This window comes from Vicugna pacos, chromosome 32 (genome assembly GCF_048564905.1).
Source record: "Vicugna pacos chromosome 32, VicPac4, whole genome shotgun sequence".
In the NCBI taxonomy this organism is placed as follows: Eukaryota; Metazoa; Chordata; class Mammalia; order Artiodactyla; family Camelidae; genus Vicugna; species Vicugna pacos.
Genome location: NC_133018.1, coordinates 15,170,858 through 15,197,603, shown reverse-complemented (window position 1 = coordinate 15,197,603; position 26,746 = coordinate 15,170,858). Strand labels below are relative to the sequence as shown.

Below are 26,746 nucleotides of genomic sequence, written 5' to 3'. Positions count from 1 at the left end.
GCGTGCAGTCTTGGACGCACCCAGAGATTCTCAGTTTCTGGCACTTTGGCAAAGACCTTCTTTGTCCTCCAACAACTATGTCTGTGCTGGCTTAGATCTGAGGTCTGCGTGGCTGTGTGTGTGTGTGTGTGTGTCTGTGTGTGTGTGTGTGTGTTTGTGCGCGCGCAGCTACTGGCAGTCGGCTGTGTCATCCTGTCTGCTGCGGATTTTGTAAGCTGTCACTGTCAGAGTCAGAACAAGCCAGTCTGTCACGCAGCTCTGATGAAGCACAAACAGGCAGAGGAAAAAGGAATTCATCCCATGATTTCAGGTCACTAGGCAACATTTCCAAGACAGCTGGTCCATGACTTTCCTCTGCCCTCCCCACTTTACTGGGCTGCTGGGATGGTGATAATAACTAAGCAAGAGTCCTGTTTAATTTACAAACTCTCACTCACCTTCCTGGCAACCCTCCGGGGGAGATATAGGGTGGCGATGAGTGAGCCCCATTTTACAGGTGAAGAGACTGAGGCTCTGAGCAAGGATTAAGAGTTTCGATTTTCTTCTAGCTTTATTCCCTCTGCCGGAAACGCTTAATCCTTCCCACCCCATCTGCCCCTCAGCCTAGCTAACGCAGTCGTCTGGAACCAGCCTCCCTGAGTTTAAAATGGACTCTGCCAGTTCCCAGCTGTGGGCACATTTCTGCATCATTGCAGTTTGGCTACAGATTAAATGGAAAAATGGATGTTAAGGGCATGGACACAGCCTTGCAGCTAATAAGCTTTTTAATAATGTTAGTAATATTAATACTCTTCCTTTCAACTTTGACATCATTTTCTCCCTACAAGCCCCCAGTAACTATGCTCACCTACCCCAGGCTGGGTCCAAGCCTTCTCTGGGCTCCTCCTGTGCAGCCCCCTCTCCATTGGTTCCCAACCAACCTGCAAATTGGAATCCTTAGGGAGTTTTTAAAAAATATATATGCCCAGCCCCCACCCCAGACCAGTAACATCAGAATCCCTTGAAGGATTTCTAGAGCACGAGTTAAGTATTTCCCCTCAGCCAGTGAGGGGTGCTGGAGGCTGTGGTCTGGGCTCCAGCCTGGAGAGCATCCTGACCCCTCTATTCGGGACATGATGGAGAGAGACACGAGCCTAGCCAAGCAGCATCACCCACCTGCATCTCTCCTCGATTCCAAGTCTTCCAGGGAGGAAAAGGCTGCAGTCCACCCCCAGCCTGTGGTCTGACCCCCTCCCTTCCATCGTGTTCTCTTTTAAAATGAACCCTCGCCCTGGTTTTGCAGGATAGCCAACAACAGCAACAGTAATGATAACAACTGATATTTTGAACACTTGCTGTGTTCCACGGATTATGCTGACTGCTAAGGGGCTAAAGTCACCCCCTTTCATAAAAAAAAAATACAGCATTCAGTTCACAGCAGCACTATTTACAATAGCCAAAACATGGAGGTAACCTAAATGTCCATTGACAGATGAGTGGATAGAGATGTGGTATGTATGTGTGTGTGTGTGTGTGTGTGTGTGTGTGTGTATATATATATATATATATACACACAAACACAATGGAATACTACTCAGCCATAAAAAGAATGAAATAATGCTACTTGCAGCAGCCTGGATGGACCTAGAAATTATGACACTAAGTGTAGTAAGTCAGAGAAATACAAATACCATATTATATCATTTCTATGTGAAATCTGAAAAAAAAAAGGACATCGACTTATTTATAAAACGGAAATAGACTCACAGACGTAGAAATTAAACTTATGGTCACCAGGGAGGAAAGAGGACAGGGAGGGACAAAATGGGAGTTTGGGATTAGCAGATACAAAATACTATATATAAGTAAACAAACAACAAGTTTCTACTGTATAGCACAGGGAAATACACTGAATATCTAGTAATAACCTAAACTGAAAAATAGGAAAAGGGATATACATATGTGTGTGTGTGTGTGTGACTGAATCACCATTCTGTACACCAGAAACTAATACAACATGGTAAATTGACTATACTTCAATTTAAAAAATACAGCATTCAGATTCCAAAGTTGTATTTGCAAGTTTTTCCTGATTTACAAGAGGAGGTCATTCTTGGGCAGGGGGAGGGGACTGGCAACTAAGATTACAGAGATGTGGTGTCCGGGTTACCTCTGGATCTGACAATGGAGACCAAAACCCCCTCAAAGCCCCTAATTCCCACTCTTCTTCTCCCAAATGGAGACACTGAGAATTGGGAGGCAGCCTCAGCTCCAGGTACAGACCGTGGGTCCCTGGTAGAGCCTGGGTCCAGCCTTGCAGGGTGGGGTTGGTTTCAGCCCACCCGCTGTCCCCTATTCTCTGTGGACTTACTCTGTATCAGCACCTGTGGGCTGAGCCCTTTGCACAGCCATGTGTCACCCTCAGGCCTGCTCTGTCTTGCCATCACTCTATTTTGTGGATACAAAAACAAATGCTTGTAGAGGACAAGTGACAAGGTCACTCCCAGGGCAAGCAGAGAGCTGGGATCAGAACTTAGATCCCTCACGGCCTTGCTGATCTCAGAGCCCACACTGAGTCCTGCCCTGGACTCTTATCTTCTGTGTTTACCCACATCCGGCCTGAGACTCCTGTGACATCCTCAAAGGCTGAGACTCCCGTCTGTCTTGTTCTCCAGGGCCCAGCGTGGTACCTGATACACAGTAGCCCTGGGGAAGGGGGGCTATATTCAAAATCTTTAACAACTGGTAGGACCAGGGCACTGACTATTCAGAGTGACCACGGGTCCAGAGGCAGCTGCTGGTTCCTCGAGGGACTGGGGGAAGAAAGAGGGAGGAAGGTGCCTAGGTTATTCAGATGTGGCATGGCTAAAAGATCAGGAGATGACTGCCACTGAAAAGAGAGCTCGTTACACTCACAGAGCCCCAGAGGAGGGGCCTCGTTGTCCCACAGGGATCATCCAGGGAAGCACCACGGTTGATCAGAAGGCAGAGGGGTAGGGTGAAGGGAAGGTGGACAAGAGCCTCTACTGCGGTTTCTGTAGGAGGAAACAGGTGAGGCAGGGGAAACAGGCATAGAATGGGCTGGCTGGAATAATTTCAGTGGGCTCTGGGGCATCGGGGCTGTCCCAGGTTGTTCGGTACCCAACCTTGAATGATGAGGGCAGGTGGAGAGTGGCTCAGAGTGTAAGAGTATGAAAAAGGATGTGTGTGGAGAGTGGGGTGTGGACTCTGGATGGCTTTTCCCAAGAAAGGGGTGCTCACAGGCTATCTCTGGGAAGGGCAGTCCCTCCAGGGTCAGCAAGGTCCCAGGTGGTCAAGGCATCAGAATAAAAAGATGTGCTCAGTCAAGGCTGGGACACTGTGGGCAGCTCAGAGGCAGTGCTATTTACCAGGTGGGACTGAAGTATCCCAGTATTTGGACACTCAGCACAATTATACCTGGGCTACAGCTGCATCGGTGTGGAGCCTAAAGACAGACACTCAGTAAATACACACTGAATTGCTAAACTGGGGGCGGGGGGGGGGGCGCTGGGGCTGGAGTCTCTGCCCCTCCCCTATCTTGGTTATCCTTGGAGAATGACCATGGCAATGCCCTTCTACACAGCAGCCCTTCCCTCTGCCTCAGGAGCCACCAGGTAGCCCACAGCTGCTCCCATTTGGGAGGACTTGGAGCCACTGGTCAGGTGGACTGGTCTCACTGCAGACAGGGTGATTCAGCCAGCCCTCCGCCACCAGAGAGCAGAGCCCACAACAGGCCTTGAGGCTCCCACCCCTTCTGACAACTCCTGGGCCCAGGGCACTGGGCAGGAGGAGAACTCCCAGCAGCCCTACACCCCGCCAGCTCCAGGTATTGGCTCATTTAAGAGACAGTATTGATTTTCACATTAGGATGCACAGCTTGTGAGGCACTGAGATCGGGGTGGAGGAGAAGCCAGCCACTGATTCCCGGAATTTATTTTGAGACACATTAATTTGTTTCTTCCCTTCAAGGTCAAATCAAGTCATCTGTATATATCACCATGGGCAGCGGCTGGCCAGCAGGCAGTCGGGAGGGGGGAACAGGCTGAGGATAAAACTTTCCAGGGGGCCGGGTCAAGGGAGTGGGGCATGGAAGCAGGTTCTGGGTACCCCCGTCCCAGAATCATCATCGAAGGGAGTACTCCGGAATAATATTCCTCTGTCATTTGGTGGGAGATCTCTGGGGAGGGGCTGAGTCCTCTAGTTTGATGACATGGCTCATGTCTTTAAGCTGGAAGCTCTCAGAACTGATGTGAGCTGAGTTTCTGGGGTCTGAGATCATGCTTTTGTCTAATTTCCAGGGTGACACTCACCATTCATTCATTCATTCATTCATCCATTCAAGACACCTTTATTTTCGGTGGGTGGGCTCTCTTGGGGTCTCCCCATTCAGCAGCCCAGAACTGGAGATCGTAGAAATGAAAGCTTTCATTTTCTCTTTATCTCACCAAGCTCTCAAAGTGGAAAGAAACGGTCACCTGACACCCAGCACAGTGCCTTGCCCTTGGTAGGTACCCACTCAATATTTGTCAAACAAATGTCAAATGAGCTGGGATTTCCCCCTTGACTTGAATGATTTCTCTGCCCGTCCTTGAAAGCCGAGGCGTTAGGATCAGTTTGGTGTTTACGACTGTTATTATTGTTTATTCTGCTGCACAAACACCTAAACTGTTATAGGCTGTGCTGTGTTGGGATGTGGGTCATCGCGAGGGGGCTCTGGCCAGCCTGGTGGGAGTCTAAACTGAGACCCCAAAGAATTAACCAAAGAGGGTGGAGGAGTAGTCGTTGGAAAGAGACAGAACAGTGTATTCAGAGTTCTGGAAGCAAGAGAGAGCCCGCCTGGTTAAAGGAACAGGAGGAAGTTGGGGTGGGTGACTGGAGGGCGAGGGTAGGGGTTAGGATAGTTGGAGAGAGGTAACCAGGAGAGATCCCATAATGCCTTGCAAGTCTTGCAATGTAGTTTGGACTCAATCCTTTGAACAACAGGGACCCAAAAGGTGGTTTTAAAAGGGACATACATACCTTTCACCTCAGCTCATGTGTATTCTTTTGCCTGTGAGGCACTTCCCCTCTCCTAACCCTGCTTGCTCACGTCTACAATGGCGCTTATCTTCAGTGGAGTGACCACTCCTCGGATAACTATCCCTACCCCCACTCCCACCCTGGCAGAGCCCCGAACTGAAATATCCCTTCTCTTCCCACAAGCTGGATGGACTCAACTTAAGACGTACTTACATTTTGCTCTGTTGAGAGAAAGGCAGAACAGGGCAACAGTTAAGAGTGAAGGTCCTGGAGTCAGACTCCCTGGGCCTGTTGCTTATTAGGTGAGTGATTTGAGGCAGTGCACTTAATCCTTCCATGCCTTAGTTTCTTTATCTGTAAAATGGAAGTAAGAGTTTAACCTACCTCACGCAACAAGCAGGACCCTAAGGGGCCTCCCCACCGCCCACCATGCCCTCCACCTGCCTCTCGTTTGTAGTAAAACTTTGGCCTCCCAGGCTTTCCCTGAGTGCCACAGAACAAATTTAATGAGAGAAGTAAGAAAAGACAGAAACAAAGGAAAACAGTCAAGCAAGATACAATAATAGTTTAGCCATTAAAGTCAAGGACTTTTAGTTCTTTCTCAAGGGCTATAGATAATATTCTGGCCCAAACCCTCTGGGCTGTTTTGCAGACACTGAACCCTCCAACAGGTGGAAGAAGTTAACTATACGCCGCTCACAAGACCCCAGATGGGCTGGAACCAGGTTGATGATGTTAACTCCTGATTACCTCACCACTAACCAATTAGAACGTCCATGACCTTATCACAAGCCCCACAAGCCCCCTCCCTCAGCCTGTCTTTAAAAATCTTTCTCTAAAAGCCATGGGGGGGTTCAGGCCTCTTGAACACTGGCTGTCTGGACTCCCTGCAGTAAACGCTGCATTTTCCTTCACCATAACCCCGTGTCAGTAAATGGGCTTTACTGAGTGCGGGTGAGCGGACCCAAGTTTGGTCTGGAAACACTGATAGGATTTAGGGTAATTAAATCTATTAATACACATAAAGCACTTATGCCGGGGTCTGGCACACAGTTGAGCGAGGGCGAGGCTTTCTATTACCTGCCCACCTGTTACTGGTGTGCAGGTAACTCCTGGGCAGGAATGGCGGCTCACCGTTTGCTACAGGCTGGCTCTGAGCACAGGACCAAAATAAGCCAGTGCTCAGGCAATATGCACTGACTTCTGCTGTAATGTTGGGGGTTTGGAGGTGCTCGAAAAAAGCAACCTAGCAACGCCTCACCAACTCTTCCAAGAGCAAACATATAGGTGCGAGTTCTACGGTCACCACAGAACTTACCCCAAACTACTTCTCCCAGACGCAGCTTCTCCGTTGCAAACTTTGCATCGGCTTCCCGGGCTGCTGCTGTGAGGATGAAATGGGATTGGCTCCAGGGATGGAGCATGTGACCCAAGCCTGACCAATCAACGCACTGATTTCTTGGGCTGTGATTTGCTCCGGGATGGTCATGTGACCCAAGCCGGTCCAATAAGAATGACTCCCGGGAATACAGCAGAAGCGATGGTGAAAGACCGGCTTTTCTCACAGGGGAGTGGAATGTGGGAGGACGTGGGGCTGTAGTGATTGCAGCTGTCCCGGGACCACGGGGACACGTGGATCATGGAGGGCTAGGAGCAGTGGAGGTTGGGGGACGACAGGGAGACTGGGGGTGGAGCCAACACCGCAGGACGAGGAGACAGAAACAGTTCTATGAACTGTTACCAGCGTTTATCCCGGACTTCTCAGCTGTGTCCAAGAAATACCCTTTTTTGCTTAAATCGGTGTGAGTGGGGTTTCCTAGCACTTAGCACAGAAATGGTTCTAACTGATGCCCTGTGCCAGCAGCCCTGCTCCCTCCCACCCTGCGTTCAGGGTTCTGGGGTCCCCCGAAGCATGAGTGTGTGGCAGCCACTGCATTGTTAACTGCTCTCAAGGCTACTACTTCCCTTCCCCCTACCTAACAGAACCTTGTTTTTTCAGGCAGCAATGTTCCTGGCCTCAAAGGACAAATCAACATTGGTCTAAGCCCATCCCTTTCCCTTTGCCAGGAATTGGCTGCAGGATACACATGACACAGAAGACCCAGTTTTAGTCAATGAAATAAAAGAAAGAAATCTGCTGAGGGAGAGCTTCTGGCAAAGATCTTACTGAGAGAAAGCCAGGCGAGATTTTTTCACCCTTGCCTTCTCTTGGACCTTGTCATATGAGGCTGAGATGCTTCAGCTCCTGCAGCCATCATGCAAACATGAGGACAGAACTTGTAGACTTGTCAGAGGGGCAGAGGAAAAAGATAGAAAGACTCTGGGTTCTGGTGGCATAACAGCTGAAAAAGTAATTTTGAAATCACTCATATCTGTACTTCTGATAAAGTTAGACAGATGTTTATATCATTTAAGTCACTATGCACTGGGCATTATTATTGGCAGCCACAAGCATCCCTTATTGATATTGCATATGCATTTAGTTCCCATCAAAACAATACACAAGGCTAAGAACATCAGCTCCTTTATTGTTGTTGTTGTTGTTGTTATTATTATTATTATTATTAACTATTATTTTTTCCTAAACAACAGCACAATTCAAATAACAATGACACACACGTCCCACCCATATACATAATACCACTAGTCTGCCTGCCAGGCTGTCTGGCCTTTGCTTGGTTCCTGGTGGAGCTGTCTGGTGACAGCCCCCTCTGTAAAAATCCCGACTTGGACATAGGAGACATGAGAAAGGGGGGACTATAGTCAGAGAATAAACTAAGGGGCTTCCAGAGTCCTCGGGGAGTGCCAGCTTGGGAACGTGCTATAAATGCCTGGGTGTAGGGCAGAAGGCACTGTTTGTTTTCATGTGGCTTTTGGATCAATCCCACGTGGGGATGTAAGACCTGTCTATAGCCCTCTGTAAACCAGGGCTGCAAAAACACAATGGAGTGAGCTACTGGGCTCCATCAACCAAACCACGGAACAGGCATGGACATTGCGAGCCCAGCATGGGAATCTGGGTGATGGGGAGGTCCCCAGAGAAAAGCAACTCTTGCATTAGCTGCAAGGTAAGATACAATGTGAAATGTTATGTCCCCTTTTATCTGTTTGGCAACTATAGAATCTGCAGCATTTTCATCACAATAGAAAAGGTAAACTCTCAGCATTTTGGCCTAGTGCAACAGAGCCTGACCTGCCAATTGCTCCATCTTGCAGAAAAAAAAAAACTAGTAGTACACTATCCAGGGAATCTGGTCAATACACCCTGACCCCCCCAAATTTTAGTCACACTAAATCTATGAATTCAGCTAAAGTAATGTAGTCTGGAATCAGAGACGCCCTGGGGTTGAGGAGGGAACAAGAAAGGACCAAGACTGAGGTCTCAGGTACAAGTGACTTCCTGGTTGTCTTGGGGAAGCTCATTGTTGAAACTGCTCTCTCCAAATGGTGAGTAAGGGGGGACCTGGGGAGCTTCGATGATCAGCAGGCCTTCTGGGGAAAGTGAGGCGAATACGGTCGCAGGATCCACCTCTGCAGGAAGCCTAGGATAAACACAAGATTCAATTTTTATTTTTGTTTACAGCCAAAACATTCTTTTATTCATTCAAAAGAAAAGACTTGTAGGAGGGAGTAATTAGGTTTATTTTTATTTATTTATTTATTAAGGAGGTACTGGGGATTGAACCCAGGACCTCACGTGTGCTAAGCACACACTCTACCACTGAGCTATTCCTTCCACCCAGAAAAGGTTTTTGATAAAAGCTTTAGGGGCATACAATGCTGGGCTTGAACCCTGGCTCTGCCCCCTTTCTATCTGTGTGATCTTGGGAAGGTCACTCAGTTTCTCCGAGCCTGTTTCCTCTTCTGCAAAATGGGGACGATAATATTAAATGTATGCAGTATTTGATGCTCTAGAATGAGATGAAGAATCTGAACATGGTTTGCAAATGGTAAAACAATGGTCCGACGGTAACTTTAAAGGGACCTGTGGGCCCAAGTATTTGGTCCTTGGTTGAGGTCTCAGAAATCGCCACCACCATCAATCATCCCTTTAGAGAACATAAATGTCACAGCAGGTGACACATTTTCATTTGTCACGTGCCTGCCAGAGAGTGCTTTACTACGAAATGCATTGCTGGTGGAAGTGACAGTGGAATAGGCAACTTGACAGATAAAGAGGGTCAGCTGCTCAACGGCTAGACTTCAGATGGCACCTTAGAGATGCTTAGGATGAGCCTTGATTGGGTCACATCTTAAGTATCTCTTAGTTTTGTTCCCAAAACACATTTATAGGCATTACCTGGTTGGAGCTTTATAAACAACCCAGAATGGTTAATAGTTGGGAATTAATGACTGTTGCACAATACATTTACCAGAGACGTGGGGAAATCAAATACCAGGCTCAGCAAGTAAAAAAGCATCAAAGACGGAGTTCCTGAACCCAAATCTGGTTCTAGCTCTGAAGCTATTTTTATGATTCTGGGATTGTTTGGGGGTGAATGAGGCTATCCGGGGCATGGTTTCATCGACAAACTACTGGAATTGTGAGAACATGTTAATGACCTCATTAGGATTCCATTATTAATGAAAATAATGAAAACTGCGACCGTCTGAGCACTTTCTATGTGCCAGGTGTTTCACCTGGATCCTCTCACTTAGTTGTTAACAATAATCCCATCAGGCAAGCTCTATGACTAGCCCCAATTTACAGATGAGAAGATTGAGGTCAGAGAGGTGAACTGATTTGCCCAAGGTCACACAGCCGGTAAGCGGCAGATGGGGATGGAATTGCAGTCCTCGTCTCCAAACTCAGAGGAGATGCTCATGATGCTCTACAGCCTCCCTGGCACCAGACTTTTGAAAAAAGGTCTGTGGTTGGGAAAATCAGAAGGTTCGATCACCATTGGTCTTTCCACTGGTCCTGGCTGGCTTTGCCTGTTGTAAATGCAGGAATCTTGAGGCAAGAACCAAGAAATTGGGTCATGAGCCCATTCCGGTCATGGGCGGGATCCTTCCTGGAGGGGTTGGGGAGTTTTTCTGCTCTGTCTGAAAAGCAACTTGGAGCCACATGAACTGCATCTATAAGGTGACTCCTTCCAAATGGGAGCCCTGGAGATGAATGAGGGGTTAGCAGGGAAGGACGGAAGAGAAAGGGGACATGGACAGTTGCCAAGTCAACCTTCTGTAGTAGAGACACGGCCAAAAGTTTGGACCTCCCGCTCTCTGCTGGGAGTGGGCTGACTCTGTTTAACCCTTTGCACGCCAACCCATGTGGTACAATGTGACAGGGTAGCCACAGTCCACAGCAGGCAGCCCTGAGTTCAAATTCTGCCTCTTCCTGACTGTGTGACTTTGGGCTAGTGAGCTCGCCTCTCCGAACTTATTTCCTTACAGGAAAAGAGGGTTAAAAGAGTATCTATCTCTTAAGGTGGTGTGAGAATTAATGTGGGATGATGAAAGCAAAGGCTTGGCCCAGTGCCTGGCATACAGTAAGTGCTCAAAACGAGGCAGCTTCTATATTGCTATTGTAGGCATTGGCCGTACAAGGAGGCATCCTGACCAGCGTGACTATCTTAGCAAGATCATTGAACCATGAAATGTCAGAGCCCAAAAGGATCTCAAATGCCCACAGCAATGCTCTCATGTTCCCCATGGGGAAACTGAGGCCCCGAGATGGGAACAGACTTGTTCAAGGGCTCTCACCAGGTGACCTATGTGTGGAACCCACTCGGTGGGAAAGTTACTCCTCCTTGATTTTCTTTCTGTCCTTACATTTACATCCAGCTCAAAATCTCAGCTCAGTGTTAACGTGCCTTTAACACCTTAGCCTCTGTCTCTGGCTATTTTCCTTTTTTTAACAAAGAAAGATCTGATCCACGACTTAGATCCTTTGGCAGGCAACACAATCTAGTGAGAATTTAACCACATTTTGCTTTCAGTGGATTTATTTTATAATTGCCTTCCTCAGTGAACGTTTTACTGATGAGAATTTAACCTTATCAAAAGTGAGTTGATCGAAAAGAAAAAAAAGTCATAAGCAAATGATAATATGGGAATGTAAGCACAGAAGGCAAAAATATAGGTGAAGATAGTATGTGAATGATTCATTTTATCTCCCTGAACCAAGTAGGAAGGACATGGGCTTTGAAGGAGGAGAGACCTGTGTTCAAAGCCCAGATCTGCTCATTCCCTGCTGTGTGACCTTAAATGAATCCCAACATCCTGTTTCCTCCTGCACAAGGTGAGCTCAATGATATCTACTCCATGGGAATCTTTTAAAGATGAAGAATTAAACCTCTAAACCTTTTACCATGGCTCTTAACACACCAGTAAATGGCAGTGTCAGTAAATGGCACACCAGATACCCGGGAAGATGTGGAGCAAAGCCAATAGAACCCTCCCTTGATGAATTCCTGCAGCCCCTGTCCTCTCATCCAAGTTGAGTGTGGAAAAGATCCCCTCCACTGTCTTTGCCCTGCACCCAGCCTGACTGGCAAATCCCAGTACCTCTCCCTCGCTCCCTCATCTGGTCCAAATAGGGCCTTTCACATGGGGATGGATGTGTTGGCAAGAATTTCTTAGCTGTGGCTAAGGCAAACAGCTGGAGCATCCTGTCTGGGAGGAAATCTCCAAGGACCTCAGCCTGGCTGAAGGAGCTTCCCTGTCCTCTAATGACCAGAGTTTTTCCCTGGGAGAGGCAAAGAGGTCTCTGAGATTGGGCTGGGGCCATCCTAACCCCAGTCCTCTCCTGGGTGTCTGGAGTCTGGGCCGGGCCAGGAGCTCCCAGGAGTCCCAGCTGCTCTTGTGTGACTCCAGCCTTGTGGCGTCTTTAATAACATTAGTTCCCACGGACGGAGCACTGAGTCTGTACACTGTGTGAAAAGTTTTACACACATGCTCTCATCCCCCATCATGAGGGGATGAGGGAATACGGGAACAGAAGCTCAGAGCAGTTTCTCCAAGTTATCCACTCAATCATGGAGCTGGGATTTCCTACACGCAGAGGTGAGATTCAAGATATTTAACCACTGGTCCAGCTGGACATCGCCCAACCAGAATGGATGGATACATGCCATAGTGATGGAGGAGGGTCCTAAGGACCCTTTAGCTGTTGGGATGTGGGGAGGTTTGGAGGGTCCCAGGGACAGGGTCAGGATGGCTGGTTGACTGAGGACAGCCTCTGAGGGGCTCCTAGTCCAATATTATAACAACCAGCCCAGCTCGAGTGCTGAACAGCAGCCCTGCCTTCAGCAGCTTTAGACATTTCTATCTGGTCAAGTAACTTCCAGCAAGCTGTTTTCCCAGAGGCCTCAGAGACGCGAAAGCCACGAAAATGGCTGTCTTTCAGAGATGATTAATTTGCTGACTTCTTTCCAGCTCCATCCCTTTCACAGCTTTGCCCTGCCTGTGACTCCATCCTGAGACCTTATTTCAGTCTCTTAAAAGAAATATCAGCTCCCTCCCTCCCTCTCTTCCTCATCTTTCCCTTCTCAGCAAAGTCTGATCTGCCTGCTGTTCCAGGGAGAGGTGCGGGTCTCGGGGACGGCAGGCGGGTCAGAGAGCTCGGAGAAAAACAGTTTGGCATTTGCCATTATCAGAAAGTGTCTTTTAAGTATTCTGGAGGCGCCGGATGGGTGAGGAATGGGCACATCGGGGGAGAGACAGGAGGACTGCAGGATCCCAGAGCCGAAAGAAGAAAGAAGCCTCAGAATTCAGCTTGGGCAATCTCTCCAGACACACGGACAACTTTGCCAGGGCGAGGGGAGGAGTTAAGATTCAATAACAACAACGATGAAAGTAAGAACAAACCGCCACTTCTGAGGACCCGCTGTGAGCCCATCACTGCCCTGGGATCTCATTTTGTTTCCAGCGGGTAACTCCGCAAGGCTGGACTCAGCATCCATCCCCTTGACAGATGAGGAAAGGGCAGTCCTTGCTCAGAGAATGAACACTGCGAGCTCAGGGTTCAAGGATCTTGTTTGGGGCTGTTCTAAATGCTGATTTTAAGGACCTTGGATGTGTTCTTTCACCTCTGGGAGAGTTGAGTTTCCCCATAACACAAGGAGGGAAGTGTCTCTTCTCCCCACAGCGTTACCTTTGCTGCAAAGGCTAATGCAGTGACAACTGGGGAAAGACTTTGGAGCTAGAAGTGCACGTGGTGCAGTGATGCTGATTGGGGAAGGTGTGTCTGTGAGCACCTGGTCATCGGCACCTCTCGACGACTCTCTTCTCCCCACTGGCGTTGTCATTAGGGTCTCAGTGTGGTTTTGATGCATTGGCTCAGACTGGTGGTCTTGCTGCTGTTCACATAATTCCCCAGACTCAGCCCTCCTCGCCCACCCCCCAGCAAAACCGGCTCTTCCTTTATCCCAATTTCTCAGTCTCAAAACCCTTCTCGTAAGGAAGTATTGATGACGCCAGGACACCTTTCAGCTAAATTCTTATGGATGCTCTAGGGAAGGCACCCATTCTCCTGGCTGTGGGAGACTTAGAGCAAGCAGCCTTCGAAAGGTTCTACTGGGGAACTGGGGGCATCAAAAAAGGGTCTTTCTTGATGGTGATGGAGACCCTCTCTCCGCCATGTCGTGTGGGTGGGTGAGTGCCCCAATTTTGGTGGAATTGTGGACTAGCCACTTTGCCTCTCTTATTCTCGAATTCTTCATCTATAAAACGGGGTTGTTAATACCCACCTCGCAGAGCACTGAGCAGATGAGACGACATGATCCATGTGCCCCTGCCCCAACCCCTTCTGGGAACCTACTGCAGGTCTGCTGGGATATCTTCTCCCCTTAGGTGCCAGGGTCCCATTCTCTGCCCCCTGGGAAGTGGGCGTCTTGAAGGAGAGATGCCCAAGAGAGCGAGACCCCAGATCCCAGGTAGCCCACCCGCATTCCAGTCCTACCCTGAAATCCAACTGCCAGGTACTTACTGGATTTTCTTTGTGAAGTTCTTGGAAACGATGCCGCCTTCTTGCTGCTTCTCTTCATGTTTACCTGGAAGGGAGAGGAATGGCACGTGTCAGTATCTGTGGGCATCATCCAAGACTCGGGCTGGGGTTCGAATCCTGCCCCGCCTCGCTGTGTGGCTTGGGGCTTGGTCTAGAGGCTCCAGTTGCCTGAGCCTCTGGTCCCACATCTGCTAAGTGGACCCACTTGAAACCACCTCCCAGGCTATTATGAAGATGGAATAAGACAATGGGCCAGTCAGGAGGCCTTGACTGTGGTTTGTAGACGATTATGAGTTACACTTAGGACACCACAGAAACGACCTCCTGTGTCCCCTTAGATGCTGCCCTGCATCCCCTGAGTCTTGCATCTCATCCTTCTCTCCTCAACAGCCAGGAGAGCCTTGAGGTTAACATCCCAGAATGGGTGATAGGAAAAAAGTGGGGCTAGTCTGCCACCCAGCTGGCTGTGTAACGCACAGAGCCCTTGCCCAGCTCTGGGGATGGGCTTCTTCCTCCCTTGGTTACTGACGTGAAAAGTGAGGCCTAGGGATGGGTCCAAGGTCACCCAGCAAGTGCATGGCTGCCCTGAGCTGAGAACCAGCTCTCTCTCTGAACCTAAGCCAAGGGCTGCGGTTCAGTGCCCCTCGGCCTGTTTTGGCTTCCAGTTAGTTCTTTGAGTCACGTTATCTGTATCTAGTACTGAAAGAACCACCCGGAAATAATGCTTCAATCTGCTAAAAAAGCAAACAAAAAAACAACCATCCAGACTCTCCAAAGGGGGCTCTCCCTAAGAAATGACACATGGGACACCACAGGTGTGAAATCCGACCTGCCCCTCCTCCTCCACGCTGGCAAGAAAAGGCTTTTTTTCTTTCCTTCGGAAGGCAAAATACGAAATTCCAAGAAGGCTTAACCCCAAACTGGCTGTCATCTTGCCATTTATATAACAAATTCTGAGCCTTTTGGCCCCTCCCCATTTTTTTTTTTTAATGGACAGAGTGTCTCTAATTTCTCTTTAAACAAATCGGATTAGTGCCCAGCAGAGCCACTGGGCTCCTATTATTAGTCACTCCTCATTTGTGGGGCCACATTCCAGGGCTAAGAACCCTCATTTACTGGAATTCAAAAATTGCACCTCTCTGGGGAGTGATGGAAATGCTAGCTATCTTGATTGTGGTGGCGGTTTCATTGGTGTATGCATCTATCAAAATTCATCAACGTGTACACCTGAAATATATGTAGTTTACTGTATAGGAACCATACCACAATAAAGATGTTAAAAAAATAAAGAACCGTCATTTATACAAGGACACCCTTCCAAGGGGCTTTGGATTCAGACTGGAAATAACCTTGTGTGACAGAGTGTCGTACTGTGGTCCAGATTTTTTTTAAGCTGACAATTTATAGGTAACTACCTTATTAATTACTTTTTTATAATTCATTATTCTTTTATTAATAACTTCTTTTGGATTACAAAATAACTGATGTGTATCTTTGAAAATGCAGAAAATAAAGAAAAAAGCAATCAAAACCGTCCATAACTCCATCACCCCAAGGAAACCACATTTTTGTACACGTTCCAGACTTTCTTCTGTTACTTAGAAATGCATATATGTTCTAAAGTAGCGATGAATATCAGATCAAATGAGATCACACTGTCTGTTACTCCTGAAACTTGTTTTTCTCTCTTGTGGATGCGTTATAATTGTTTTTCCCATATCCCAGAAAATATTCTTTGACAATATGGCTTTTAATGGCTATAGCGGGTACAGAAGTTCATTTAGCCAATCCCCGGCTTTTGGGCACTGAGACGGTATCTGACATTGGAAAGAACCTCACTGTACTGACCGTTCTTGCAGCCAGAGCTTCACCCCTGGCCTGATGACTTCTCTAGGATAAATTCCAAGTTCTAGAATGTCTAAGCCTTGATCTATATTACTAAATTTCCCGTAGGAAAGGCTACATCAATTTAGTCTCCCACCAGCTGGGCAGAAAGGGGTACATTTACAGGAATTCATTTTTAAACTGGAGTGTCTGGCTAACCAGAACATACTATTCCGGGAATGTGCTGCCTCTGGGAGCTCGAAGAGTTTATCTGGACCTGCCAAGTCCAGGAGCACCGGCAGCCTGGCTCTAACACGGGCCGGTGGCCAGAGGAGCACTGTCTGTCCCCGGGTCCCCTCCCCAAAGCACGGGCCTCTGGAGATCTGCCTCCCCTGGGGACAGGCCAGTGCCTCTGACTCAGCTCTTTTGCACACTTGGTGTCTTGGCAATAATAATCGAGGAGGAGACGATGCTGATGGTAAGAATAACAATAGCAACCACACATGGCGCTTCCTTGGGGTCCGTCAGCGTCTTAAGCACCTGACCGATAGCAACCCTAGTTTTCACAAAAAGCTTAAAAAGCAGGTGCTTTTTTTATTACCATTTTGTGGGTGGGGCAATGGAAGTTCAGAGAGGTGAAGTGATGAGGCCTAGGTCACACAGCTTGGAAGTGCTGAAGCAAAGACTCCAAGGCAGGGGTGTGGATTGGGTTTGGAGTCCCTGCTCTGACGTTTCCCAGCACATCCCTCCTCTATCCTGAGCCTCAGTTCACTCCTCTCTACAATGGCAGCGAAAACTTCTTAATCACTGGGTGACTATGAGGCAGTGATGTGAATGAGTCACAGAATTGCTTTCAAAGTTGTAAAGCTACCCTGAGAAGGTTAATGCTTGTGGTGAATTTGGATATTTGGGGAAAAAACGGATCATCAGAAGCTAAACCTCCTGTTCATGCTCTGAAAATAGGGTATTGGGGTTGTGGGGGAAGGATCTGGGAGCAAGGCAGCTCTGTAGAGGGTGGCTTGGGGAGGAGGTTAAACTGGGTGGAAGGGGGCGTGGTTAGAAGGCTCCTATTGAAGCATAATTTGCATGATATTTGAATATCTATTGACAAGGGCAGCTTCAGGATCATGACTGATTTTTAATTCCTTATTTTGCTTTCCTATCTACCTTGTAAATATTTTATTTTTGAAAACAGCAAAAAGTAATTATTAAGATTCTTTTTTAAAAAAAAGAATTCATCTGGAGGTCAGGGGAAGCCAGAGGCCCCTCACAGCCCCATTTGCTCAACATGCCAGAGAAATGCAGGTGCCAAGAAGCAGGCATCAGCATTTCGGGGAAAGCTATGGGCCCAGCTAAGGAAAGAAGGTGCTGTTTCCAGGGGAGCACAGGCCCTGGGATTAAGGAGAAGGGGTGGAATAAAGCCTCGGGGCTTTCCAGTCCCTTCCTCTGCCAGCGCCTGGCCCAGTGGCCCATGACAAGAACATTTCTTGGCTGGTGGCTGCAGGGTAGGGGAGGGGGTGTGTGTGAGGCATGATGGAAATCATTTAGTCTAGCATTTTCCAAACACTTCCCTGGAACTGGATGCTTTAATGTGGTCAGATAAGACAGAGCCACCTCTCAGAGATTCATAAACTACACTAGCAAACTCAAGGCTCTGATAAGTCCTGCAGTGAGAAGACCTATTGATAATTTTGTTTCCTCTGGTAACTTCGAAAATCCTGGACTCCTCCACTTCCCTCCATGTATCAGATGCTAGTAATATCTTAAAACACACTGTCTGGCAAATACGGATCAACCCTTCATTAGACCAATGGCAAAGCAGAGGCCCAAGAGGTGGTAGGATTTGCCCTGGGCCACTCAGTTTGAAGCAGATCCAGCTATCCTGACTTGGAACTGTCTAAGAAGGCCCGGCTTTGAATTTCAGACATTGCTATGGAGAAGCAGGTGATCTCAGCAGAGTTACTATCCCCGGGCCTTGGTCTCCTCGTCTGTAAAATGGGCACAACCCACCTATGCCTATTTCCTTGGAAGTCCACGAGGAACCCATGAGCCAACCCGTGTTAGTGTTTAGCACAGCACCATGTGTGAGAAATGTGTCATAATGGGCAATCGGATGGGAGACTGCATCTGACCTCAGACATCCCCTGAAAGCTGCTTTTTAAATGGAGCCCCTGATAGCGATCTGATTTTCAAAATCCCTATTACGAAAGTCTCTGTATGTTCTCTAGGGGGATTTGGATTTTGTCAAGCTGAGATTGCTAAGTGCACAGCTGTGAGGCATTTTCAACCTAGAACAGCTTTGTCTGTCTTTGTTTTATGTAAACCCCCGACAAACCCATTTTACAAATGTGGAAATGAGGCTCTGTGACTCACACTCCAAGCCTCTGAATTAGTAAGGTACTTAGCTGGGATCTCAGCCTGGAGCTGCCGGACCCTACTTGTTAAGAAGCACCTTGAAAGGGGGAGAGTGTACAAAGCCCTCCAGGCTGGACAGAGGTCTCCTGGAGGGACCACAGGGTCTGGGAGACCCTCCACCCTGGGGAGGAAGACTCTAGAATCCTAATTAAAACAAAGATGGCAGGTGTGGTGATAATAATCACCTTGTTCGTGGAGTGCCAGACGGACACTCTGCATTTATCATTATAGATTGTCTGTACACGTTTAATCTTCCCTGCAGCCTTGTTGAGTGGATACTAGTAGGATCCCCATTCTTCAGATGGGGAAACTGAGGCTCAGAGTGGTGAAGAGCTGTTTCTGTCCATATCCATCCAGAGAATAGTGGTGGTGTGATTTAAACCCAGGTCTCAAAGAGCACCTAGGATTGATGATTTATGGGGCCTTACCACGTGCCCGGCATATAAATAACAACCTTGACAACAGTAACAATACTGATTCCCTGTGTTCCAAGGGCCATGTATGCACTTTACCAGCATCACCTCATTTACGTCAAAAATCCTTAGGCGGTGTAGCCGTTTGAATCCCAATTTCCAGATAAGGAAACGAAGCACAGGAAAGTGGTTTCAGATGCCTGGCTCCCCAGCCAACTCGGAAAGTCCTGGCTGACCCCCTCCATGCAGGCACATGCCGCCCCAGCGTGCCTCCCCGCCCGCCACACCCGCAGGAACCTCTGATGTTTATAATTCTGCCCTTGAGGGCTTTGAAACTGCCCCTGAAGGCTGCTCTGCCGGGGCCTGTCCCTGCCTAGCCTGTTTGCACCGGCTTTATTGATTTTCTGGCCCGTAGAGCCTGCCAGGAACACACTCTTTTTAATGGAGCGTTAATTGGGAGGGCCGGGACAGAAAGCTCGTCCCTGCTGCCCTGCTTAACAGGAACTGAGCCTCTGTCTCCTCTTTCCTTTTCTCCAGAACATTCCCTCCCCCAGGCTGGGATGTGGTGGCAGGAGCCCTGGGCCTGGAGTCATGGGCAGCCCCAGTCTCTAACTGCTGCTGACTCACGGCGTGACCTCGGACAAGCCCCCACCCAGGCCTCAGCCTCCTCGGCTGCAAAATGGGACTAGACACCTCCGCTTCTCAGGGCTGGAGGGAGGGCTCATCGAGAGCAGGAATGTAAAAGGTGCACCCGAGCCCTCGGCACCCGGCATGTGCTCAAGAAATCATTTCTTCACCTCTGGCCTCTCAATTCCCAGACAGCCTGGGTTTGAATCTCTGGTGGTGCCCTCGGGCTAGTTACTTTAACCTCTCTGCGCCTCAGTTTCCTCATCTCTAAAAAGAGGAGGCAGACAGGACCTACCTCTTCTGGTTGTGTTCGCTGAGCTGCTACAGGTAAAGCCTGTAGAATGGTACCTTGCAGACAGTAATCACTCAACCAAGGTTACCAAGTTGTACTCTTACAATGACATTTATGCCTCGGTTTCCTTACCTGGGACAAGGGCAGGCGTTTCTCTTGAAACCTGTGCTAGTCATTAACAGTCTGATCACACAGCATTAAATACCCTCCTGTCAGACTGTGTTATGATGCTGGGGTGCGCGGACCCCACTTCTCTGTCTTTTCACTCCTTGTCTATTTGTGAAACTTTTATTCTTTATGTTAAATTCTCTCTGTCAAAACATGCGACATGGTCTCTATTTTCCTGCTGGTTCCCTGGGGGATGCAGTGCCCAAAGGCCCCCCAACAGCTAAGTCAGGTTAAAATTTTTCCTTGAAGCCTGGAGAGGAGAGCTTTTCTGTAAAGAGAACTTTTATGGCCTGCATTCCTGAGCCCTGAAGTCACCTGTGTCGTGCTGTCACAGCGTTCCCTCTAAGGGAACGTTCTGGTGGCTATTCCAGGGCTGAGGTCTACACCCCCTCCCCAGCTTCTCCTTCCCTCCTCCACTCACCAGACACCTCCACGTATCCATCCTTCGTTTTTACCATCAGCTCCTCCGGCTTAAAGCTGTGCACGTTGACACACACTTTCCAGGGCTCCCCAGGGAAGGGAGGGGGGCTCCTGCCCTCGGCAGGTACCCTAAACCTGCCCCCGGAAGTGGGCCCCCGGTGCACCATCCCTGACCTCAGGGTGCCCGGCCAGGCAGAGGAGATGCGAGGCAGGGCCCAGTCAGGCCAAGGGGCAGTCAAGTCGTCGGGGAAGGGGTCCATGCCAAAGCCATCGTCCAGCAGGCGAGAGGACAGGGATGAGTCTCGGAAGGGGTCCCGGCGCAGGCGACTTCCATAAGGGCAGGGGAAGGGCATCTGACCATCAGCCATGGTGGCTGCTGAGCTGGAGGAGAAACAGAGGCTCAGAGAGAGGGAGCCACCTGCCCAAGGTCACACAGCAAGGTGATGTGGGTCGGCTGGCCTTCCAAGCTTATTCTGCAGCTTCAGAAAATGCTGAACCATCCACTGCCAAGGACAAGGAGGCACACACCAGGCTGGGGTCCCAGCCCCTAAAGACACTCCAGCCACCAAAGGCGACCCCCGGCTGGTCGTGCAGAATTCTCCAGCACAGCCTCACCGGAGATCAGCCAGCCTCCGTCCGCCCAGGCCGTCCAGGCTCTCAGCCAGAGCCGCTGAGGTCCAGAATGGAGCCGGAAGCTTAATAAACCCGGCAACAAGCAGGCCTAGAAACTTCTTGCTTCTTCTGGGCTGGGAGCCTCCTATTTATTGCTGCCGGGGACTGGGGGCGTGATTTGCAAGCGCCTCCTGTCACAGGAGTATTCGGAGGCGATGAACCAGCCCCAGAGAATCCGCTGAGGGAACAGCCGGGCTCCCAGGGGGCTGGGAGGGACCTTAACATCCAAGTTCCGCCAGCCTCTCCGGACACTCTCCTCCCCCACTCGGCTCAGCTCCGCCCTCCCTCCAGCTCCTTCTCCGGCAGCCCGCCCCCCGCAGAGCACTAAGGCCCGGCTATTAATAACCCGTGCCTGGCTGAGGGCTCAGGTCACCCTCTGCAAATACCTCCCCCAGAGCGAGCTGCATCCTGCCTCCACGCTGGGGACCCGCAGAAGCCCAGGGGAGAGCGGGACCCTGGTGGATGGGCAGTCACCCCTGAGCTGCAATCCCCACTTGCAACTCTACCCCATACTTAGCGCTCGCCTTCCCTGCCCAGTGAGGGGAGTCACGTTCCTCCCCAGGCAATCTGAGCTATCAGTTTTCCCACCTGTAAAGTGGACGTAATAGCAGACTCCCCACCGATGTGTCAGGGGGAACACATGAGGTAATCTCCCCTAAAGCGCTTAGCAGACCGGCACTTTCAGATGTTCAAGGTTGATTCTCAGCGATACACTGCGCACTAGGGGCCAGACCCGTCTGTAAACGCTCCACGAACGTTAATTTCCTTTTTTCCTCCGCAGCGGTCTCGTGAGGTCGGGGTGCTACGATTGTCCCCGTTTTACAGATGACGAAACTGCGTAGGAAGGGTTAAACAATGGTAGCTTCTATTATTATGACGGTGATAATGCTAATTACCTAAAGGCAGGTGGTCTGGTTGGAAACACAAAGCCCAGAGAGGACCTGTTTTCTAGACTTCCTTGCCCCTCCCACGTAGCTTGGAGAATGAATTTATAAACTGTTCTTTGACCTCAAGACGCCTTGAGCTTGAGATCCAGCCTGTGCTCTGCCCCCAGCAGGTGTGCAGTTTGGGGCCCTCTCGGGTGGGCTTCAGGCTCTGAGCCCTGTCTTTCTCCTGGGGTGGGGTGGGTGGGGGTGTTAAGGAATCCAATGAGTCATTTCTTGAGAAATACTTTTGGTGTTCAGCAGGGCCCCCATGAGGCACTTTGCTAAAAATAATAGTACGGAGGACCAGAGTCACCATCGGCTACATCTCCTAGGTGCCTGCCACGCGGTGAGACCCTCGCCACTGCCGTTGGAGGGGGGGGTGCCGTCGCCCATTTCGCAGGTGAGAAAACCGAGGCACAGAGCGCAGTCCGTGCGCACCGCTGGGGGCCTGGGTCGGAACCTGCGAGTCTGTGCTGAGCCCCCGGAGGCACCCCCATCCCGAGTGACTGGGGTGAGATCATCAGGCTAGAAGCTTCGGGCTGACGTCACGCCAGGCACCGAGGCCTCGGCTCTCTCTGTAATTACGGCTGGGGCGAGGCCGGCTGGTTTGGAGCCAGGCGGGACAGAATCGCAGCATGACACAGAGAAGAAAGCGGGCCCCGCCTGGGAGCTGGGCGGGGGCTGGGAGGGGTTTCTGAGCGGGTGGGGACCACATGGCGGGGGTGCGGCTGCGTCCCGAGCGAGTTTATGCGTGGATCTGAGTGGGTGCAGTGGTGTGTGTGTACGTGCTGATGGGGCTGTGCATTCAGGGGCCCGTCTGCTGGTGGGTGTGTTCTAAACGACCCTCCTCCCCCTTCCTCCCAGGAACACACCCTCCACGACCTCATCCACTTTCTCATTTCAAGGGCGCTTGCAGCATCCAGGACCCCGGGAGAGAAGTGGGGCTGAGAAGCTAGAAAGCAGAAACCATGAGCATTTATCCAGCACTATCCAGGTGCCAGGTTCTGTTCTAAGCACTTTAAATGTAAGTGTATTGACTCAGAATCCTCCCTACAGCCCTGAGAGGAAGGGACTCTTATTATCCCCATTTAACACATGTGGAGACCGAGGCACAGAGCGAGGATATGACTTCCCCGTGTCTACACACATGTTAAGCGGCAGAGCTGGGATTTGAACCTCAGAATTTGGGCTTCCAACTCGTCTACTGCTCTGCCTCTGGCAATCCTAGTCACTACCCACATTGATTGAGCACTGAGTGTGTACCAGGCCCAGCACTTTTCTTCATGACCTCATTGCATCCTCCTGGTTCAGAGAGGTGAAGCCACCTTCCCCTGGCCACACAGCTGGCTAAGGAATGAAACCTGAGCCAGTGGGACGTGGGAGCCCATGGTAACAACCGGAATTGGACAATATTGCCCAGGCTTGGTCCAGTGTTCCTTCTGCCTGCCTGCTGTCCCTTTCGCCCTGGATGATGCTTGCTGTGTTTCTGGGTCAGGCCAGCCTTCTGTTTTGGGAATCTGAGCAGGGAGACAGCTGCTGGTCGAGCTGACGGGGCCACCTGGAGAGGAGTCAGCGAACACACGTGGAGACTGGTCAGTAAACCCCAGGGGCTGTCAGCAAGCAGGGGACAAGACGGAGTCGGCTTCCAGAGAGGCTAGGGAGGGGAAGGGGCCTCCAGGACGCCTCTGAGGAAAGGAAAGACCCTGATGGAGCCCGAGAGGGGGATGTGAGACCCCAGGTCCCAGAACAAGGGTTCTCTTGGCAGCCGCCCTCTTGGAGCTTTCACATGGGAAGTGCCACAATTAATCCTCGAACAGACAGCTGACAGGGAGGGTGGCATCGCCCTGGATTCCGGGAACTGGGGCCAGGGAGGAGAGAGCGCGGCCTGAGGTTACACAGGTAATGCCAGCGCCAAGACACAAGTTTGTCAGCTGCTCAATTCTGTGCTTTTTCTTTCTACTGCAGTAAAAAAAAAAAAAAAAAAAAAAAACCAGTTCTCTCCCTCCCTGGCCTCCCTTGTGCCCCTTCCCCTGCAGGTCCAGCCATAACGGACTGTGGCAGGGGAGGGGGTAGGGGTGGGTCTGCGAGAGCCGAAGGGAGGGGCCCTGGGGATCCCTCCAAGGCCTGGCTTTCCGGATGTCATTTTTGCCAGATGTTTTACCTGCAGTTCCAGGGCTTTGGAACTGGGGTTCTGGTGATGGAGGCAGACCGTGGCGGCCTCCCACATGCACTCAGGCTCCGGGTCCAGGAAGACCCGGCTGGAGTTCCCTCTCTTGGACACCCCCAGAGCCAGCTCATCCAACAGCAAAAAGGGGGTGAGGACGCACATATCTTTTTTCCTTCATTTTCTCACCACTCCCCCCACCTCCCGTGGATGACACTAATGGAATTTCCAGCCCCCTCGGCTCCATGAGGGCAGGACCTTTGGGTATCTCGTTCACAGCAGCATTCCCTGTGCCTAGAAGGGTACCAGGTGCATTGTAGGAGCTCATTGTGGCCAAGTAGATGTCTTATGATTACTGTGTCCGAGCTGCCTGGCTCACACACGACAGACTCTACACAGGGCATATTAACTAAAAATTCCTGAGTACTTAGAAGGTGCCAGGCACCAAGCTGAATGCCTTCCAAGCATGTTTTTAGTTAATCTTCACAACAGCCCCCTCACTGAGAGGTTTGTACTATCATCACCCCCCCTTTATTTTTTAACAGATGAGGAAACTGAGGTTTAAGGCATGACATAACTTGCCCAAGGCCACCAGCTTGTGGGCTCTGAACCCAGCTGTGTCTGAACTTCAAGCCCAGTGCTTTGTTCTGCCTCACACCCATCCAAACACTGATGACTGACAAATAAAATGAAAAACAGTTCACAAGGTCCCTCCCTAAATAAGTCTATGCCCTCACAATCCTATGCAGGTAATGTTTGTTTATTAAACTCCAGCCTCCTCCTATTATTGGCTCCAAAATTCTCTCCAAATTGCTTCTGCCCTAACCATCTCTATAAGTAATTATAATAATCATAATAACAGTAAAAATAGCAAACATTGACATTTTGTACCAGTTGTGTTGTATATATCAACTTACTTAATCCTCACCCAAATTACTCTAAGATCAGTATGATTATCTCCATGTACAGATAACGCTATTGAGGCACAGAGAGGTTAAGTAACATTTTCAAGGTCACACAGCGACTAAGTGGCAGAGCTGACGTTCAGATGCAGGCAATCTGGCTGCGGAGTCTGTGGTCCTAACCACTAGCTGATTTTGTGAATGACAACAATCAAAACAACAAAACAGTAGTGCTCCCCTCCAGGATTCAAGACCTACTATGTGCTAAGCTCTGCTATATGTCCCGTATGTCTTCTCTTTTTTCCATTCTCGTAACAGCCCAATGAGGAAGTAGAATATTGTTAATCCCTTTTTAGGTTGAAAAGTCTAAGGCACAGCATCGAATCTGAAGCCTGTACTCTGAGCTGCCCAGTGAGCTATGTCACCTGGTCCCCACTGTGTGCCGGCCAGAGCACTAGCTCTCCAAACCCAGATGGACCCAACAGACTGCAGCTGACTTCCAGGTCATGGCTTACCTTTCCCTCCACATTCTCACCTTTTTCTCTCGAACCTCCCTCCAGCTCTTCTAGATTTTCTCAGCAGAACAAAGGACACCAGGGCATACTGACATTTGGGAGCCTGGAGGCTGCCTGGGACCAGCCAGCCTGGTGTCAACCAGAGGGAGCCTTACGTGACACTGTGAAAGCCGCTCAGAGCCAGCGCAGGTGCTCGTCGGCTCCAGCACCGAGTCTTCCCAGGAGAAGGGAGTCGGGGTCAGCTCTCTCCACCCCAGCTAGTGGCTCTCAATAAATAAGCCCCATTTATTTATTAAGATGCACAGCCCCAGCTAGTGGCTCTCAATAAATAAGCCCCATTTATTTATTAAGATGCACAGCCCCAGCTAGTGGCTCTCAGGGCGCCTTTACTTATTCCTTTATCAGAACTTCTGACACTTCTTTTATAACTCAAATAGTTATTCTGAGCCAGTGAACTAACATCTCAACTAACCAGGTTATTTTAAGAAGTGAGAGTGTCAACATTTACTGCTTATAAAAGACCATAAAACATAGTGGGTAAGAAGGTGAACAGACCCTGTTCTGTTAGCTGTGCTGCTCTGGGCAAGTGTCCTAGCCTCTCTGAGCCTCTGTCTTGCCAGCTGTAGAAAGGGGATAATAATAGTACCCATCTCCCAGGATAATTGTTGGCATGGAGTGTGAGGGAGACATGGTTGGGGAAGTGGGCACAGGCCAGATGACGTAGGGCCTTGTCAAAGAATTAAACTTAGTCCTGAGCGCTTTGAAGATCCATTAACCTGTTTGGAGAGGGAGGGTGAGGTGATGAGATGTGAGAATCTAGAAAAATCACCAGCTGCATATGGAGAGTGTATTATGGGGCAAGACTCCGGGGAGACCAGCAAAGAAGATCCAGGGAAGATGGTGGCCTGGGCTAGGTGGTTGGCTGAGGAGAGGCAAAGGGTGGACATAATCCTTGATATATTAAAGGAGCAGAAGCAGTTTGACCACGTGCTTGGATGGGAGGGGAAGAGAGGGTTGCATCAACTGTGTCGCCCAGTTTTTAGACCTGGGCCACCGGGTGGATGTGAGCATGTGAGGATGAGCAGATGCGGGGGAGAGATGACACGCAGTTTGTTCATTTACTCACTCATTCATTCACTACTTACTTATTAAGTTCTTACGTGTGAAGCACTAGGCTAGGGGGCTGGGGACAAAGCAGTGAATGAAGCAAAAGTCTCTCCTCTAGCATTTACCCATAAACGAATAATCAAATCAACAGTTTAAAACCATTTTAGATACTGGAAAGTTTTAGGATGGAAGGAAAGGCTCTTGGCTACACTTCTGATCTGATTTCCTGCTCCCATCCACCTGCTGCTTCCTGAGCTTAAGTCCCAGTGGCTTCTCTTCTGCCCTTCAGACAGAAGAGCCACACATTTTCCTGTCCGAGGACCCTCCCACCTGCT

General features: G+C 49.7%; 2 protein-coding genes and 1 long non-coding RNA gene across 5 annotated transcripts in view; 1 reads left to right on the top strand and 2 right to left on the bottom strand.

Moving 5' to 3' along the window:
• Window positions 1-5,347, bottom strand: part of CCDC60 (coiled-coil domain containing 60) — a 224,351-nt gene extending 219,004 nt beyond the window's left edge. The window contains exon 1 of the mRNA XM_072953089.1: window positions 5,233-5,347. The gene's annotated coding sequence lies outside the window, so the exon portion shown is untranslated. The remainder of the gene's footprint in view (window positions 1-5,232) is intronic.
• Window positions 5,348-7,527: 2,180 nt separating this feature from the next.
• On the bottom strand, window positions 7,528-21,048 carry HSPB8 (heat shock protein family B (small) member 8). Its single transcript, XM_072952889.1, has 3 exons — window positions 20,127-21,048; window positions 13,949-14,012; window positions 7,528-8,561 (listed from the first exon to the last, which is right to left on the bottom strand). The coding sequence occupies exons 1-3, from the start codon at window positions 20,491-20,493 to the stop codon at window positions 8,402-8,404; spliced, it is 591 nt and encodes a 196-aa protein (XP_072808990.1). The 5' UTR covers window positions 20,494-21,048; the 3' UTR covers window positions 7,528-8,401.
• Window positions 21,049-21,749: 701 nt separating this feature from the next.
• On the top strand, window positions 21,750-25,429 carry LOC140690930 (uncharacterized). 3 transcript variants are annotated; one of them, XR_012066313.1, is made up of 6 exons: window positions 21,750-21,854; window positions 21,985-22,123; window positions 22,588-22,747; window positions 23,144-23,315; window positions 23,891-24,038; window positions 24,433-24,673. It is a non-coding gene; the product is annotated as an uncharacterized lncRNA (long non-coding RNA). The 3 variants fall into 3 exon arrangements; XR_012066314.1 differs by lacking the exon at window positions 24,433-24,673 and adding an exon at window positions 25,350-25,429 and having other exon boundaries at window positions 22,588-23,315; XR_012066312.1 differs by having other exon boundaries at window positions 22,588-23,315.
• Window positions 25,430-26,746: the final 1,317 nt, after the last annotated feature.

Coding starts and splice junctions, on each gene's coding strand:
- HSPB8 (XM_072952889.1), bottom strand. CDS start 20,493: ATGGCTGATGGTCAGATGCCCTTCCCCTGCCCTTATGGAAGTCGCCTG. Junction 14,013..20,126: donor TGGATACGTGGAGGTGTCTG/GTGAGTGGAGGA, acceptor TCTCCCTTCCAG/GTAAACATGAAGAGAAGCAG. Junction 8,562..13,948: donor AACTTCACAAAGAAAATCCA/GTAAGTACCTGG, acceptor TGTTTATCCTAG/GCTTCCTGCAGAGGTGGATC.